This window comes from Dendropsophus ebraccatus, chromosome 12, assembly GCF_027789765.1.
Source record: "Dendropsophus ebraccatus isolate aDenEbr1 chromosome 12, aDenEbr1.pat, whole genome shotgun sequence".
Lineage (NCBI taxonomy): Eukaryota > Metazoa > Chordata > Amphibia > Anura > Hylidae > Dendropsophus > Dendropsophus ebraccatus.
Genome location: NC_091465.1, coordinates 85,689,980 through 85,709,142, shown reverse-complemented (window position 1 = coordinate 85,709,142; position 19,163 = coordinate 85,689,980). Strand labels below are relative to the sequence as shown.

General features: G+C 47.5%; 1 protein-coding gene across 3 annotated transcripts; it reads right to left on the bottom strand.

Moving 5' to 3' along the window:
- Nucleotides 1–1,475: 1,475 nt before the first annotated feature.
- On the bottom strand, nt 1,476–18,887 carry TRIM62 (tripartite motif containing 62). 3 transcript variants are annotated; one of them, XM_069948246.1, is made up of 7 exons: nt 18,776–18,887; nt 18,518–18,650; nt 6,964–7,372; nt 5,490–5,585; nt 3,689–3,945; nt 3,370–3,485; nt 1,476–3,115 (listed from the first exon to the last, which is right to left on the bottom strand). In XM_069948246.1, the coding sequence occupies exons 1-7, from the start codon at nt 18,864–18,866 to the stop codon at nt 2,565–2,567; spliced, it is 1,653 nt and encodes a 550-aa protein (XP_069804347.1). In that variant the 5' UTR covers nt 18,867–18,887; the 3' UTR covers nt 1,476–2,564. The 3 variants fall into 3 exon arrangements, with proteins under 3 accessions (XP_069804347.1, XP_069804348.1, XP_069804349.1); XM_069948247.1 differs by having other exon boundaries at nt 18,518–18,633; nt 18,776–18,852; XM_069948248.1 differs by lacking the exons at nt 18,518–18,650; nt 18,776–18,887 and adding an exon at nt 6,787–6,847 and having other exon boundaries at nt 6,964–7,079.
- Nucleotides 18,888–19,163: the final 276 nt, after the last annotated feature.

Genomic DNA, 19,163 nt, shown 5'->3' with positions numbered 1-19,163 from the left:
TGATGTAGTTTGTTAATCATCAGCCGTGCATGGCTATTACATGTATCGACGCACGGTTGGCGGCTGATGATGTTGGGTAAGTGCCTAAAAAAAACGATCAGAAGATCGTTTCTTCAGCTGATCATTCTATTACACAGCACGATAATTGGCCAAATCGGGACAATTCAGACAATTATCGCTCCGGGCCCTTAGGGGGAATTTTTGTGATTTTTTTCTTGTAAATAGTTATTTTGGTGTACTGTCACTTAAGGAGTTATCCAGCGCTACAAAAACATGGGCACCACTTTTGTCTTTAGTTTGGGTGCAGGTTTTGCAACTTAGTTCCTTAGTAAATGAAACTTGATTGCAAACCGCACCTGAACTGGAGACAAGAGTGGTACCGTCTCTGGAAGAAAGTGGCCGTGTTTTTGTAGCACTGGATAACCCCTTTAATTTACTGCACTATGTTTGAAGTTCCGTTACACTGACACCTGGAGCACCAAGGTTTTTAACCTGAGTGCCCTGAAGTCATTGCATACTATGAGGCTGGAAGAAGCGGGCATGCGCAAAACAACTGTTGTCTCTTTTGAAGGCACTCGCACCACAAATGAGGCGAGTGCTGTCTGGCTTATCCTTTTTTTGATTGATGGCCACTATAGGAATTTTACAACAAATGTAGAGCTACAGGTTGGGAAACAATGCCATATAGTGAAGGCTAAGATACCCGCGGACTGCAGGTGGTTTGGACTTGGAAAAATGTTCAGTATGTGAGCATGTTGTTATACCATGTACCAAAGAAATAAAAGACGTTCCTAATGCTGTGAGTGTTACTGTTTCTGCCATAGGAGACTATACATAAGAAAGTGCAAGGCGGCAAGATTAAGGTACTGGTGGTATATTTGCATTATTCCTTACCACCCCTTATTGAACTGTACGTGTCTTTGCTTGGATTTAATGGAGATTCAAGTGTTGGGGGAATTTTCCATAGAGAAAGTGCGGCCCTAAGTCTGTTGTTGAAGGCTAAGATATGCCATCACCTTAGGACCAGCTCTAGGACCCCGACCGATCCTGATAATAAAGGAGATGCAGTACTGACAAAGTGTATTCCCTGCACAGCTAGGTGGCGCTGTAGCTGGCCTCTTCACTTGCATTGGGGTTCCCTGCTCAGTGGGGTAGCTAGTTATGTGGCCCCTCCATTCTTATAATCAGTGGGGGTCCCAGAGATTGCATCCCAGCAATGTATGATCACTTTATAAGATGAGAACAACTCCTGAACCAGAACAAAGGCGTCAATCACATGACTACCCCCGGGAGCAGCAGGTACATCCGTATTGACCCCGATTGTCTGCCTGTCTTCTCTCTGCAGATTTCTCTTACCTCTATGTGCAGGTGGAGTGTTACTTAGTGACGCCACCCTCCTGCTATAATGCAGTGGGGGTAACATAATAGCCCCTTGGGTCTCAGTGACCCATATAACAGAACCCACACACAAAGGACTCGGTAAACAAATCATTTTATTACGGACACGGCCGTCGCTTTACATTCATCTCTCCCTCCTCAGTCAGGTGACAGGCGTCCTGATGCCCGGGGCAGCGCTGCTCTGAACCACCCCTGCCCACATCTATCTGCTGCTTATATAATGTCAGGGAGGGGCCCGGCTGTACTGCTGCCTATACAATCCCCACTTAAAGGGCCAGGCCAGACTTCTGTACATGACGTTTCATTGTATTATTATTGAAAATTCTACAACTCGGTAATAGACGGCGGTTGCAGCTTTACACCGTTTTCACGATCTTTGATTGCTGTCGGTGAATAGTTACTTTACAGTCAGAGGCCAAAACCTGGCCAGTTACCAGCAGAATATGGCCAAGCCTTTTTTATTTTTAACGGAACCACCGCTGGGCTAGGGGTCAGGACAGGTTTCCATTCGCCGACAGCACACAGAGATCTTGTAAACAATTAAAACCTATTAGAAAGTTGCAGAATTTCTTGCTCCCAGGTGATGATGCGGCATGTACAGAGATGGCCCTGTGATGGTGCAATGTGGACACCTCGCTGCTGCACAATATACACCAAGTATACAGCCGTCTACCTCTTGTACAAGTATACAGCAAGGTGTGTAATGTACAGCCGACCAGACTGGATTTGTTAATCCCCCTCTATTCATTCTGTACAATGATCCCAGTCATGGATACTTTCCAGATCACCGCACATTGATGGAGTCGCCACCAGTCTTGTCTTCCGGTCATCAGTGTCACATTTTATGATCTTAGGTAAGGCAGCTGCTAGAACTATGGATCCCTCCCCTCACAGGTCTTAGGGGTCATCAGTCAGCAATGGAGGGAGAAGAGGTCAGGCCGGTCTCGTCAGGACATGGACATTCATCTAGTGGTCAACCAACATCCAGCTCCAGTTTGGGACACCTGAAGGAAGCAGCTGACAGGGGGGCGGCTGTCACAGTCACAGAGGCCGCAGATTATTGTGGCGGATGCTTCTCTCCATTTAGCTGTTGATTGAAGAATCATGTGATGGTCCTCTACCCACCCCATCATGAGCTCTAAGCCCCCCTTTCCCATTGGGCACCACTATATTCGCACGGTGTTAATGCGCAGCGGTTGTACATTCTTGCCATTGGCGTGACTCTGCCCCGGACTAAAATAAGAGCACAGTTTTCCAGGAAACTTTTCACGGAAGGTATAAAGCCAGGACATGTCATCTGCATTGTAGAAGATGAGCAGCCCCTTGTCATAGTCCAGGTAGACCCCGACTTTCTCAAGTTTGCTCTTGACGTTGAGCCGCGTCCAGGGTTCTGTGCAGGCGCTGTAGCGGTTCCCGTCATGCATTACTATGCAGTAGAAGCCTTTTCCGGGCTGGATTTGGATACTACCTTTGCGGCTCACTGCTTCATGGGCCAGTCCTATCATCCATTGAGTTTTATCAGAGACCACCACCTCCCAGTAATGCACCCCTCCATCAAAGACCTGGGTGCCCAGCACCGAAACCTCCACATCAAACCTCTTTGGGGAGTCCTGGAGCGGCTGGGGGTGCAGGTTACCATAGGCCACAATAGTGCAGTCATCGGAGAGGATCAGGCGCTGATGGGCCGTTACTGGATCGAGGGTCAGAGCTGCGGGAACTAAGAGAATAGAACATTAGAAGATACCAACGTTGGGGGATATTGTGACGTGAAAGAGACCTGGTCTCTACGTAAGGCAGTAAAGCCTCAAAACAAAGATGGTGTCTGTTCACCAGGTAAAAGGAAAGGCTCTGAGTGGCAGTGATCTATAATGGAGGTTCATGAACTTATTTTTACTCAGGTATCCCAGGAACAGACTGTAGACATGGAGGACCCATGGCGGTGGTGACGTGATACACCATAAACTGACTTACCAGGGTGAATGTCTTGGAAGAGAGATTTCCAGATGGTGTACTGCAGGGGTCCCATGTACTTGGAGGTGGGGAAGTCTTCATAGGTCAGGTTAGTTTCATGAATCTTTCCTTTTAACCTGGAGACAGAGGAGAAGATTGTACACAATCAGACAGATGGCGTGACAGTGTGAAACCACAGAACCTGCTTAGAAGGAGATGGGAGCCGGCACTGCTCTTATAAACATACAGAATGGGAGAGGATGGTCAGATTGTCTCCACTGACCTGGGTGTACAGTGATGGGGGTTATGACTGCCAGCTGTATACTCTACCCGTGCCTACCTCTCTGAGAGCGAGGAGATGCCGGCCAGGAAGTTGTGCTTGTCGCTCTCTGCCAGCCGCTCCTGTAGGATCTGCACGCCCTCCTGCACCTTGCGCAGCTGCAGGCTGTAGCGCTGTACCTTGTGCTCAATGTCTGTCAGTGTCCGGGCTGTATCGGACTCCAGCTCCTCTAACATGGCCTTCTGACGCTCCCTCAGCAGGCGGTGCAGACGCTCAAAGGCCTCACTGATGGTGGCGCGAAGACTCTTGGCCGAAGACTGAGGATGAGACGCACCATCAGTGCAAATATGAATCACTGAAGACATGGTCACCATGCATCTAGGTATTCCCACAATATGAAGGATTCTCCCGATGGAGAAATATCTGCGGTGCGGATGATCCCTACATAATTTGGAGGATTTACCACATAAATGCGGGATATGGGTATGGATGCTGTATGCGGGATATGGGTATGGATGCTGTATGCGGGATATGAGTATGGATGCTGTATGCAGGATATGGGTATGGATGCTGTATGCAGGATATGGGTATGGATGCCGTATGTATCCCCTCCCTGCACTCATATCTATAATCAGAGCAGGTAGGGAATAGGAAGATGAGCAGTGTTCAGTTTGCTTCTATCGACTAAAGCAGTCTGTGAGAGATGAGGGGGCATCAGGAGCAGTCTGTGTGGGGTGGGCATAAACAGCTGTCTGTGGGGGGTATAGGGAGCAGCTTTTAAGAAATAGGGGCATAAAAAGCAGTCTAAAAGCTGGGGCATAAGGAACAGACTGTAAGACATGATAAGAAGCAGTATGCATAGGGAGCAGTCTGTGACAGGGAAGGAAGCAAAGAGATGGGGGCATGAGAAGCAGTCTTTAAGACATGATAAGAAGCAGTCTGTGAGACCTGGGGGTGTTAGAAGTAGTCTGTGAGAGAGGGCTTAAGAAGCAGAATGTGAGAGTAGGTGGGGATATGACGCAGTCTGTGAGAAGGGAATATATAATGAGCAGTGTGTGGAAGAGGAGTATATCATGAGCAGTCTGTGAATGGGGGGCATAAAGAGCAGTCTTTAAAGGGTACCTATGATTTGGAGAGGGCGGCAGGATATCAGTGTCATCTGTTTCATCCCAGCTCAGCTGCATCCATACATTTCTTTACTGCAGATTTCATCCTGGTTCTTTACTAGCTATCCCATAATGCATTAGCACACATCACATATACCCTGTACCATCTCTGCCGGCTCGGAGGACAGTGTAATAATCTGCTTTTCTATAGTCTCCTAAATTATGTAAGGTACCATAAGTTTACAGTCAGGGAGGCTGAACTGTCATCTCCTCCATCATCACCGTGTGACCGCAGCTGTATAATCATCAGTATCAGTGACAGGAGTCTTTGTCTCCCCCCTGTGTAGATATTGTGTAGTACAGTCCATGCTGTTTCATTACATACAAGAAATGAGATGGTGACCCCACAGAGAGCACATGTCATTTCCTAAGGGTCACCATGAGATCACATGACCCAGCCAAAGGATTATAAGAGTTTTCAGATAGAAACAACAACGATACAAGGTACTACTAGCTAAATTATATAACTGTGACTAGCGGCATAATACATGTAAAAATATATATATTATCAGGGTTCTTCCTTAGGAAATGGAGGTGTAGGATGCAGAGATGGTGGCATAAGAAGCAATCTGCAAGGAGTGGGGGGCACCACCTGCAGTTCTCCTGCTGTGCATGCGGCTGCCTCTAGGGGCGCCACTCACTCAGTGACTCACTCACACTCAGCGCCTCCTATGGATGGGGAAGGGGGTTCTAACCTTGGTCTCAGCCAGCTGGCGTTTCAGCAGCTGCAGCGCCTCCGTGTGGCCCTGTGCGCTCTCCTGCAGCGCATGTAGCTGCTCCTTCAGTTCTCTCTGAGAAGATAAAGAACACGACAATGAATCCGCAGGATGGGTCAGAGACAGCCCTGTCACCGGGGACACTCACAGCCTGAATATATATATCATGACTTCATGAAAAGAATACCAGAACTGCAGTGAGGACTGACACCGCGGCGCCCTCTCATGTTCTGCTGTGGCAGTGACACTGACAACCCTTCTGGAATGGCGGCCATTATACCTACCTCTATTATACATATCTGATTCATGCAGCAGATGATGGGAGTTGTATCCTGCATAGAGATTATTTAGCAGATGATGGGAGTTGTATCCTGCATGCAGAGATTATATAGCAGATGATGGGAGTTGTATACTGCTTAAAGATTATTTAGCAGATGATGGGAGTTGTATCCCGCATACACATGATATAGCAGATGATGGGAGTTGTATCCTGCATGCAGAGATTATATAGCAGATTATGGGAGTTGTATCCTGCATAGAGATTATATAGCAGGTGATGGGAGTTGTATGTTGCATAGAGATTATATAGCAGATGATGGGAGTTGTATACTGCATAGAGATTATATAGCAGATGATGGGAGTTGTATACTGCATAGAGATTATATAGGAGTTGTGTCTTTTATACTAAGGTCATGAAGCAGACAACAGGAGTTGAATCCTGTATAGAGATCATGCAACAGAAGATGGGAGTTACATTCTGTATACAGAAGTCATGTAGTAAATAATAGGAGTTGTATATATAAATAGCATGCAACAGATGATGGGAGTAGTGTCCTGTATTCAGTGAGCATGCAGCAGATGATGGGAGTAGTGTCGTGTATACAGTGAGCATGCAGCAGATGATGGGAGTAGTGTTCTGTATACAGTGAGCATGCAGCAGATGATGGGAGTAGTGTCGTGTATACAGTGAGCATGCAGCAGATGATGGGAGTAGTGTTCTGTATACAGTGAGCATGCAGCAGATGATGGGAGTAGTGTCCTGTATACAGTGAGCATGCAGCAGATGATGGGAGTAGTGTTCTGTATACAGTGAGCATGCAGCAGATGATGGGAGTAGTGTCCTGTACATAGTGAGCATGCAGCAGATGATGGGAGTAGTGTCCTGTATACAGTGATCACGCAGTGTCAGTTCAGGTTATGGGGTTCACACTGTGAGGCGCTGGGGCCAGGTGCTCCACACTAATAACTGTGAGAATAGGGACTGACGGGCACCTACCACATCAGGGCACACAGCTGAGTGGGCATGGAGACCCCGTACATGGCACACGGCCAGGACTCTATAGAGGTAAAGGGTGAAGTCAACTATACTAACCAAGAAGAAAAAGGCTTCAACCAGACCTGAAACCTGCTATTATCACCCTTGTACTGCTGGGCAGAGCCCCCCCCCCCTCACCTGCAGCTCCTCGAAGGCCTCGTCCACATTGGTCACCTGATGCTGCTCGTGCAGTGAGGGTTCATCACAGAAGAAGCAGACCACAGCGCGGTCAGTCAGGCAGAAGAGCTTCACCTTGTCGTGGTCCTTGCAGGGAAAGGAGCTTCTCTGAGCGCTGAGTATGGCGTCCAGGGGGAAGGCAGAGTATCGCTCTACAATATTGGAGAGCTTGAGGCTGGGGGACAGGGTGGGCTCCAAGAAGGTTCTCCGACACTCAGGACAGTCCAGGGTGCCCCCGTGCTTCTGCCGGCTCCAGTGCTCCGTGATGCATTTACGACAGAAGTAATGCTCACAGCCGAAGCTGACCGGGTCCTGGTAGATACTCAGACAGATGGAGCAGAGCAGCTCGTCCTTCAGACAGCACGCCATCCTGGGGGGAGGCAAGACATCAGAGCATGCCCACACTGTAACTGCTCACCCCCCCCAGAAATAATGACCCCCTGAACTACCCCCCAGGAATAATGACCCCAGGAACTACCCCCCAAGAATAATGTCTCCCTGAACTACCCCTAAAGGAATAATGACCCCAGGAATAATGTCCCCCTGAACTAACCCCCAGGATTAATGACCCCCTGAACTACCCCCCAGGAATAATGATGCTCCGCTCCTAATCTACCCCCCCCAGGAATAACGACCCCCTAAACTACTCCCAGGAATAATGACCCCCTGAACTACTCCCAGGAATAATGACCCCCTGAACTACCCCCCAGGAATAATGACCCCCTGAACTACCCCCCCGGAATAATGATGCTCCACTCCTGATTTACCCCCCCCCCCTTTCAGGAATAACCCCTAAACTACTCCCAGGAATAATGACCCCCTGAACTACTCCCAGGAATAATGACCCCCTGAACTACCCCCCAGGAATAATGACCCCCTGAACTACCCCCCCGGAATAATGATGCTCCACTCCTGATTTACCCCCCCCCCTTCAGGAATAACCCCTAAACTACCCCCCAGGAATAATGACCCCCTGAACTACCCCCCAGGAATAATGATGCTCCACTCCTGATTTACCCCCCCCCCCTTCAGGAATAACCCCTAAACTACCCCCAGGAATAATGACCCCCTGAAGTAATCATGCTCCACTCCTGATCTACCCCCGAGCGTCAAGCGCTGCCTCGTTCACACTTAAATACCACTTGGAGGGGTTTTTCTCATCTAAGAGCAACACGTTTTGGATCTGGCTCCTTCTTTAGTATTGAATGTATAATACTACAACGATTCTCTGTCTAGCAAAGTCCTAGACATGCTAGGCATGGATTCAGGGATTGCCTCTAAAGTCACTAGATTCAGTAGATCTGGGTCTTTTTCATGAGAACATAAACAATGCCACCATAGCCACTTTTAATGTTAAAGAGGAAGTCCCATGAAACTAGAAAAAAAGCCAAAAAGCGGGGAGGGGGGTGCGGGAAAATAATAAACAAGTAAACTCACCCGTCCTCGTGCCTCTGTAGCTCCTCTCCCGGGTCCCACAGAAGGATGACATTTTCTGCTGGAAATCGAGTATGTCACATACCCGGCTGCAACGTCCTGGCCCGGCTGATCGATTATCCCGCCCCAGTCACTGATTGGCTGAGCAGGCAATCACTTTGCGGGGTATGTGATGTTGCAGCCAGAAGAGCTGTAGGACAGACGGCCATCAACAGGACCCGGGAGCGTCGCTACTTTATTAGTTTCCCGCACCCCTTTGCCTGCCTTTTTTTGCCTTCTCCTTTAAACCTGTGTTTGTTCACACAGGCCCGGACTGTTTGCACTGTCTGACCGCCATATTGGATTCCACAACTACAGGTTAAAAGGTAAATAAAAAAATGCCAAGGAGCAGACAAACATACCATCTATTCCCAATACTTCTCCTGTTACACTAGACCTCTTCAGTTCTCCCCTCTAAATCATCCTATAGCATCGATCCACCACCGTACGTTCCCTAACAAGAGGGCGAGATCCTGTGATCTACTTCCTCACTCTTCCCTTCTGTAACCCGGCAGCCATCACACAAACAGCTGGGAGCCATGTGAGTTATGGGCCCTCTGATATATATATAACCCCGGGGGATAGAAGGTCGTGTAGCAGGATCGGCCAGTGTTTCACGATCCAGTATCTGAAGAGCCACACCTGTGACCCCTAATATAATTATATTTATTATTCCCGTTTTTGTTGTCATTCCCTTTTTCCTTTGTGTTTCCTTACTAACCTGCTAGATCGGTGCTTGTTTACTGAGCCTATTACATGGCCTGGCCTTTGCCCAAACAGTTTACATTCTCCTCTTGCGCTCTGCTTCCTCCCCGATCCTGCGCGCTGCAGCTTCGGAGCTGACAGGCCACTCAGTCAATCATTGGCTGGGACCACCGCGGCCTGTGATTGGTTGAGTGACCTGTCAGCTCAGACAGGCCGCTCTGAAGCAGCAGCACACAGGATCGGGGAGGAAGCAGAACGCAGGAGAACGTGGACAGGTGATGTAGGTGATTGTCCAGATTACACTGCCAGCAATCTGCTGTCTGTGCCCGTATGGACCAATGCAGGCGCCACGCTGCATGATGGGAACTGTAGTCTCGTTTTCCAGTCGGCACCATCTTAGCTGTAAGCAGGCATTTAGAAAAAAAATCTAAATCAAGAAAGTTGGCAGAGAGAGAAGCGTGAGATGGCTCAAAATACTCACAGGGGCTAGGTGAGTATGAGCTGTACGGTTTGGAGCATTTCATTTTTTCCATCATGAGTGGAATACCCCTTTAAGTATATTAGTCTGGCCGTCTTTTAATACGTCCATCAAGTTGGCTTTAGAATATCTTACTGAAGGTTCATAAATGTTCCAATAACCCACCGGGACACCCCATAATATCAGGGAACGGGTCTACAGATGAACGCAACTCACGTCTGATTATTTGGTGGCTGAAAAAGTTGGATGCAGCGGTAGGCCTATGTCTGTATCTATTTTTGTGTGAGTGCGGGGGGGGGGGATAGGGGTTAGCGAGTAGACTATATATCGGATGTTTTTGTTGTATTATTGAACTCAAAGAAGGAGCCTTTTTCTAATGATCTCCCTGAACTACCCCCTCATATAACTAAGAATACTGCCCCCCTATATAACAATTCCCCTAAACTACTGCCCCCCTATATAACAATCCCCCTGAACTACTGTCCCCTGAACCTCCTCCTGGTGTAATGATCTCCCTGATCTATTGCCCCACAAATGATTTCCCTAAACTACTTCCTATAACTAAAGACTGTGACCTACAGCTGCCTAAAAAATGGTCATCCTGAACTACCCCCCCCTGTGTATGTGTAATGATACCCCTGAACTACCCCCCCCGTGTATGTGTATTGATACCCCTGAACTAACCCCCCCGTGTATGTGTAATGATACCCCTGAACTACCCCCCTGCGTATGTGTAATTATACCCCTGAACTACCCCCCTGTGTATGTGTAATGATACCCCTGAACTACCCCCTGCGTATATGTAATGATACCCCTGAACTACCCCCCTGCGTATGTGTAATAATACCCCTAAACTACCCCCCGTGTATGTGTAATGATACCCCTGAACTACCCCCCTGTGTATGTGTAATGATACCCCTAAACTACCCCCCCCCCCCGGTAATGTGTAATGATACCCCTGAACTACCCCTCTTATCCATCGCAGCTCAGCATACCAATATTTATATACAGTTAGGGCCACCAGAAATATTTGGACAGTGACACAATTTTGGCGAGTTGGGCTCTGCATGCCACCGCATTGGATTTGAAATGAAACCTCTACAACAGAATTCAAGTGCAGATTGTAACGTTTAATTTGAAGGGTTGAACAAAAATATCTGATAGAAAATGTAGGAATTGTGCACATTTCTTTACAAACAATCCACATTTTAGGAGCTCAAAAGTAATTGGACAAATAAACATAACCCAAACAAAATATATATTTTTTTTTCAATATTTTGTTGCGAATCCTTTGGAGGCAATCACTGCCTTAAGTCTGGAACCCATGGACATCACCAAACGCTGGGTTTCCTCCTTCTTAATGCTTTGCCAGGCCCTTACAGCCGCAGCCTTCAGATCTTGCTTGTTTGTGGGTCTTTCCGTCTTAAGTCTGGATTTGAGCAAGTGAAATGCATGCTCAATTGGGTTAAGATCTGGTGATTGACTTGGCCATTGCAGAATGTTCCAATTTTTGCACTCATGAACTCCTGGGTAGCTTTGGCTGTATGCTTGGGGTCATTGTCCATCTGTACTATGAAGTGCCGTCCGATCAACTTTGCAGCATTTGGCTGAATCTGGGCTGAAAGTATATCCCGGTACACTTCAGAATTCATCCGGCTACTCTTGTCTGCTGTTATGTCATCAATAAACACAAGTGACCCAGCGCCATTGAAAGCCATGCATGCCCATGCCATCACGTTGCCTCCACCATGTTTTACAGAGGATGTGGTGTGCCTATGATTATGTGCCCTTCCCTTTCTTCTCCAAACTTTTTTCTTCCCATCATTCTGGTACAGGTTGATCTTTGTCTCATCTGTCCATAGAATACTCTTCCAGAACTAAGCTGGCTTCTTGAGGTGTTTTTCGGCAAATGTAACTCTGGCCTGTCTATTTTTGGAATTGATGAATGGTTTGCATCTAGATGTGAACCCTCTGTATTTGCTTTCATGGAGTCTTCTCTTTACTGTTGACTTAGAGACAGATACTTCCCTGAGAGTCTTCTGGACTTCCTTTGATGTTGTGAACGGGTTCTTCTTCACCAAAGAAAGTATGCGGCGATCATCCACCACTGTTGTCTTCCGTGGACGCCCAGGCCTTTTTGAGTTCCCAAGCTCACCAGTCAATTCCTTTTTTCTCAGAATGTACCCGACTGTTGATTTTGCTACTCCAAGCTTGTCCGCTATCTCTCTTGTCTGCTATCTCTCATGTCTGCTATCTCTCTGATGGATTTTTTCTTTTTTTTCAGCCTCAGGATGTTCTGCTTCACCTCAATTGAGAGTTCCTTTGACCACATGTTATCTGGTCACAGCAACAGCTTCCAAATGCAAAACCACACACCTGGAATCAACCCCAGACCTTTTACCTACTTCATTGATTACAGGTTAACGAGGAAGACGCCTTCAGAGTTAATTGCAGCCCTTAGAGTCCATTGTCCAATTACTTTTGGTCCCTTGAAAAAGAGGAGGCTATGCATTACAGAGCTATGATTCCTAAACCCTTTCTCCGATTTGGATGTGGAAACTCTCATATTGCAGCTGGGAGTGTGCACTTTCAGCCCATATTATATATATAATTGTATTTCTGAACATGTTTATGTAAACAGCTAAAATAACAAAACTTGTGTCACTGTCCAAATATTTCTGGCCCTAACTATATATATATACAAACACACACACATACACACACGGTGGTACCTTGGTTTAAGGGTAACTTGCATTGAGAGCGTTTTTCAAGAAGAGCTCACAATTTTTCAAACTTGTAACTTTGTGTAACAGCTCCCTGTACTGGGAGGGAGGGGGGGAGGGGCATTGTCTGCATAGCGGGGTCTACAGCCCTGTACTCCGACCCAGGAAGTCTCCCTCACCTTCCAAATTATAGCAGATCCCCTTCAGGCTGGGGCTTGCATCAGGGGACAGGACTGTGGAGGTAATCTCTCCATAGCTGTAACCCCTCTCTCCCCCGACAGAGAGTGCTGCATGTACTGTGCCCACATCTGCCCTGCTCATTCCTTCCTGCTCCCTGCAGTCTCTGTCAGCCCTTGTGTTTCCCATTCTCTCCATTCCTGCTATAATGTGCCTGCACTCACACTCAGCTATACACACTGCTGCTATAATGTGCTTACACTCGCACTCAGCTATACACACTGCTGCTATAATGTGACTGAGTGCACTTGCACTCAGCCATTAACACTGCTGTATAGAGAAGTCTCTGTCACTGTCCTGCACAGCTCTGTGATTCTCACTTCCTGATTGGTCCATGCTGAACACACCCCTTCCCCACTGCTATCATGTGACCACACAGATCTCTGGCAGCAGCCCTGCTTCTCTATTCTTGCTTGTTGTGCTACCCTACTGCATTATGGGGATCTGCAGCTCCATCCTGTATCTACAAGCTGCTGCTGTGTTATCAGGGTTATGCAGTTACTATAGATTATACACCACATGCTGCTATACTGTACAGTAACTTATATATCACATATCCAGCTGCTGTGTTATCAGGGTTATACAGTTACTATACATTATACACCACATGCTGCTATACTGTGCAGTAACTTATATATCACATATCCAGCTGCAGTGTTATCAGGGTTATACAGTTACTATACATTATATACCACAGGCTGATTGCTATACTGTACAGTAACTTATATATCACATATCCAGCTGCTGTGTTATCAGGGTTATACAGTTACTATACATTATATACCACATGCTGATTGCTATACTGTACAGTAACTTATATATCACATATCCAGCCGCTGTGTTATCAGGGTTATACAGTTACTACACATTATACACCACATGCTGCTATACTGTACAGTAACTTATATATCACATATACAGCTGCTGTGTTATCAGGGTTATACAGTTACTATACATTATATACCACATGCTGCTATACTGTACAGTAACTTATATATCACATATCCAGCTGCTGTGTTATCAGGGTTATACAGTTATTATACATTATACACCACATGCTGCTATACTGTACAGTAACTTATATATCACAGATTCTGCTGTTTATAAATGTTTGTTTTATCTGTTTTACATATTATCTATATCATAAAAATCAAAGTCTGTCTGTCTGTCTGTCCTTATGTCTGTCTGTCTGTCTGTCTGTCCTCTATAGACTTCCCAACGCCTGAACCGTTTGACCCCAAAGTTGGCACACAGATACATTGGGTGCCCGGGAAGGTTATTGCGAAGGTCCCGTCCTTGCCAGATGTACAGGAGGGGAGGGGGAGGGGGAAGAGAGGCGCCTCATAGAGATGAATGGGAAAATCTCCTCACTGCAAACACAGGTGATATAAATAGCTGCAGCAGACACGGCAGTTGGAGCCTTAGCAACCAATAGGATTACTGCTTTCATTTTCACAGGGAGCAATGGTTGCTAGGGAAGCTGCCTCACAACATCCACAGTAATAACTGGTAGACTCCCTACTCCATCTATACAGTACATGTATATACAGGACCCCTACTCCATCTATACAGTACATGTATACAGGACCCCCTACTCCATCTATACAGTACATGTATATACAGGACCCCCTACTCCATCTATACAGTACATGTATATACAGGACCCCCTACTCCATCTATACAGTACATGTATATACAGGACCCCCTACTCCATCTATACAGTACATGTATATACAGGACCCCCTACTCCATCTATACAGTACATGTATATACAGGGCCCCCTACTCCATCTATACAGTACATGTATACAGGACCCCCTACTCCATCTATACAGTACATGTATATACAGGACCCCCTACTCCATCTATACAGTACATGTATATACAGGACCCCCTACTCCATCTATACAGTACATGTATATACAGGACCCCCTACTCCATCTATACAGTACATGTATATACAGGGCCCCCTACTCCATCTATACAGTACATGTATATACAGGACCCCCTACTCCATCTATACAGTACATGTATATACAGGACCCCCTACTCCATCTATACAGTACATGTATATACAGGACCCCCTACTCCATCCATACAGTACATGTATATACAGGGCACAACAGGTATACCAAACTGTGACTGGGTAACACTGCTACACCAGACCTGACCAATACCGCCATACTGTGCTGGATAACACTGTCATACCAGACCTGACCAATACCGCCATACTGTGACTGGATAACACTGCCAGACCTGACCAATACCGCCATACTGTGACTGGATAACACCGCCACACCAGACCTGACCAATACCGCCATACTGTGACTGGATAACACTGCCACACCAGACCTGACCAATACCGCCATACTGTGACTGGATAACACTGCCACACCAGACCTGACCAATACCGCCATACTGTGACTGGATAACACTGCCACACCAGACCTGACCAATACCGCCATACTGTGACTGGATAACACTGTCATACCAGACCTGACCAATACCGCCATACTGTGACTGGATAACACTGTCATATAAGACCTGACCAATACCGCCATACTGTGACTGGATAACACTGCCATACCAGACCTGACCAATACCGCCATACTGTGCTGGATAACACTGTCATACCAGACCTGACCAATACCGCCATACTGTGACTGGATAACACTGCCATACCAGACCTGACTAATACCGGCAAACTGTGACTGGGTAACACCGCCACACCAGTCCTGACCAATACCACCATACTGTGACTGGATAACACCATCATATCAGACCTGACCGATACTGCCATACTGTGACTGGATAACACTGCTATACCAGACCTGACCAATACCACCATACCGTGACTGGATAACACCGCCACACCAGACCTGACCAATACCGCCATACTGTGACTGGATAACACCCCCATACCAGACATGACCAATACCGACACTCTGTGACTGAATAACACTGCCATACGGGTAAATACAACCCTGCAGGTATACAGGACACTACAGGTATATAGGACCCCAAAACTATACACTACAAGTGCACAGGACCTCCACAAAACTATATACTACAGGTATACAGGACCCCAAACTTTACACTACAGGTATACAGGACCCCAAAACTATATACTACAGGTATACAGGACCTCCACCAACTATATACTTCAGGTATACAGGACCTCCACCAACTATATACTACAGGTATACAGGACCCCAAACTATACACTACAGGCATACAGGACCCCAAAACTATACACTACAGCTATACAGGAACTCCACCAACTATATACTACAGGTATATAGGACCCCAAACTATACACTACAGGTATACAGGACCTCAAAACCATACACTACAGGTATACAGGACCTACACCAACTCTATAATACAGGTATACAGCACCTTCACCAACTCTATACTACAAGTATACAGGACCCCAAATATACTATAGGTATACAGGAACTCCACCAGCTATATACTACAGGTATATCGGACCCCAAACTATACACTACAGGTATACAGGACCTCCACCAACTCTATACTATAGTTATACAGGACCCTCAAACCATTTACTACAGGTATACAGGACCCCCGAACTATATACTACAGGTATACAAGACCTCCACCAATTATACACTACAGGTATCCAGGACCCTCAAACTATAAACTACAGGTATACAAGACCTCCACCAACTATACATTACAGGTATACAGCACCAACTATATACTACAGGTATACAGGACCCCCGAACTATACAGTATAGGTATACAGGACCTTCACCAACTGTACACTGCAGGTATACAGGACCTCCCTCAACTATACACTATAGGTATACAGCCCCCCCAACTATGCACTACAGATATGCGAGACCCCTAAAAACTATACATTGTGGGTATACAGAACCCCTCCAACTATGCACTACAGGTATACACTAATTTCACTGATTAACTCAGATGAAACAATACCTTTAGCTTGGCCTCCTGGGCACCTTAGAACAAATCTAATTAACACACTGACACTTTATACCCGGGCAGCGCCGGGTACATTTTCTAGTTCAAAATATAAATCATTATTTTTGGGGTGTGGAATCAATTGTCTGCATTTCAAAGATTCCTTATGGGAAAATTTGCCTTGGTATAAGAGTGATTTGGATTACAAGCACGGTCCTGGAACAAATTATGCTCCTAATCCAAGGCACCACTGTGTATATATATTTTTTAAGTCACTGAAGTGCTGCCCCAGGCACAGGACCATGAGTGCCTAATAGCAATTACATCTCTGTCTGTACCCCCATGTCTGATACCCCCATCCCCGGTTGGATGACACACTGTATCCCTCATGTCGGATACCTCCACCCTGGTGTGATGATGCTGTACCCTTCATGTCTAATACCCCTATTCCTGGTGACACACTGTACCCCTCATGTCTAATACCCCCATCCCCAGTGTGATGACACACTGTACCCCCAATCCCAATGTGATGATGCTGTATCCTTCATGTTTGATACCCCCATCCCCGATGTGATGACACACTGCATCCCCCCCAATCTCAATGTGATGATGCTGTATCCTTCATGTCTGATACCCCCATCCCCGGTGTGATGACACGCTGTACGCCCCATGTCTGATACTCCAGTCACTGATGGCATGCTGTATCTCCCATGTCTGATACCCCCATCCCCGGAGTGATGAGTCAGGGGCGGATTAACTTTACCATAGGCCCCGGGCTGTTCACCAAGCCTGGGCCCCCCCACCCCACTGTAACTATGGCGGCACTAGCCTGGCGTTCATAGTACAGGATAGATAATGTCATGATGTCCTGATTTGTGCTAAATTGCCATAAAAAAACAGTGATTTTTTTGCAAATCATGGCGGAAGTGTAGCCAGGAGACAGTGCACCACTGAAAGTATGTCTTTTTGGGTGGTCATGGGCCCCCCAGGAACTCAGGGCCTCGGGCTGCCGCCCGGAACGCCCCTATTGTGATCCACTACTGCACTGTATCCCCAATGTCTGATACCCCCATCCATGGTGACACGCTGTACTCCTGATACTCCTGTCACCGGTGACATGCTGTACCCCCCATGTCTGATGCCCCCATCCCTGGTGACACGCTGTATCCCCACCCCATGCCTAATACCCATCACCGGTGACACGCTGTACCCCCCATGCCTAATATCCATCACCGGTGACACACTGTACCCCCCATGTCTAATACCCATCACCGGTGACACTCTGTACCCCCCATGTCTAATACCCATCACCGGTGACACGCTGTACCTCCCATGTCTAATACCCATCACCGGTGACACGCTGTACCCCCCATGTCTAATACCCATCATCAGTGACATGCTGTACCCCCCATGTCTAATACCCCTCACCGGTGAAACGCTGTACCCCCCATGCCTAATACCCATCACCAGTGACACGCTATACCCCGCATGTCTAATACCCATCACCAGTGACACACTGTACCCCCCATGTCTAATACCCATCACCGGTGACATGCTGTACCCCCCATGCCTAATACCAATCACTGGTGACACACTGTACCCCCCATGTCTAATACCCATCATCAGTGACACACTGTACCCCCAGTGCCTAATACCCATCACCGGTGACACGCTGTACCACCCATGTCTAATACCCATCACCAGTGACACACTGTACCTCCCATGTCTAATACCTATCACCGGTGACATGCTGTACCCCCCATGCCTAATACCCATCATCGGTGACACACTGTACCCCCCATGCCTAATACCCATCACCAGTGACACGCTGTACCCCCCCATGCCTAATACCCATCACCAGTGACACACTGTACCCCCCATGCCTAATACCCATCACCGGTGACACGCTCTACCCCCCATGCCTAATACCAATCACCGGTGACACACTGTACCTCTCGCTCGCTCTCTGACGTAGGGGCAGCGGCTTCCAGAACAGCAGGTTGTGGTTGCTCCTCAGAGAGGGATAATGTGTCTCCAGTGACGTCCGGCTCCTTCGCCCGCAGATCTCCTGCACATCACAGAGCACTGTAATAGGAATCACATCCTGGTATTACTAGAGGACAGGTGTGGGGGAGGGGTCCTGACCCTCTACCTGCCTCCCCTCCACCTGTCACTAATAATCCATAGCTGACCATGGAGTGTGAACCTACCTGAGCATCGTCGCTGGGTGCCCGCTGTGTGCCGCTCTGCGCCCCGCTGCCCCCTCCCTCCCTGCACAGGTTCAGCTGCTTCTCTCCTCATCCAGGTCAGAAAGCAAATGCAATCCCAACCCTGTGACCATGGAAGAGTCCACCTCCACACCTGCAGCCTGCCCTCACCCCTCACTGTGCCCACCGGCCCTGCCCCCTCCAAACCCTCAGGGAGACCCCCACCATGGGGCCACAGCACGTCACCCTCCCCCCAGTCATATCTGCCTCCTCCAGAGGGGGAGCGCCTCTAACAACCTCCTCCCCCCATATTCAGGGAATGGTTCAGTCCATGGCTCCCTCATTGTTCTGCTTGTACTGGAGGACACAGTCAGGAGGGAGGAGGAGATTA

Excerpts from the sequence above, each read along its gene's own strand:
- TRIM62 (XM_069948246.1), bottom strand. The coding sequence starts at position 18,866 with ATGAGGAGAGAAGCAGCTGAACCTGTGCAGGGAGGGAGGGGGCAGCGG. Across the intron at positions 7,373-18,517 it reads CGTCAGAGAGCGAGCGAGAG|GATGGCGTGCTGTCTGAAGG; the intron begins GTACAGTGTGTC and ends GCCTCCCCCCAG. Across the intron at positions 3,946-5,489 it reads GCCAGCTGGCTGAGACCAAG|TCTTCGGCCAAGAGTCTTCG; the intron begins GTTAGAACCCCC and ends TCTCATCCTCAG.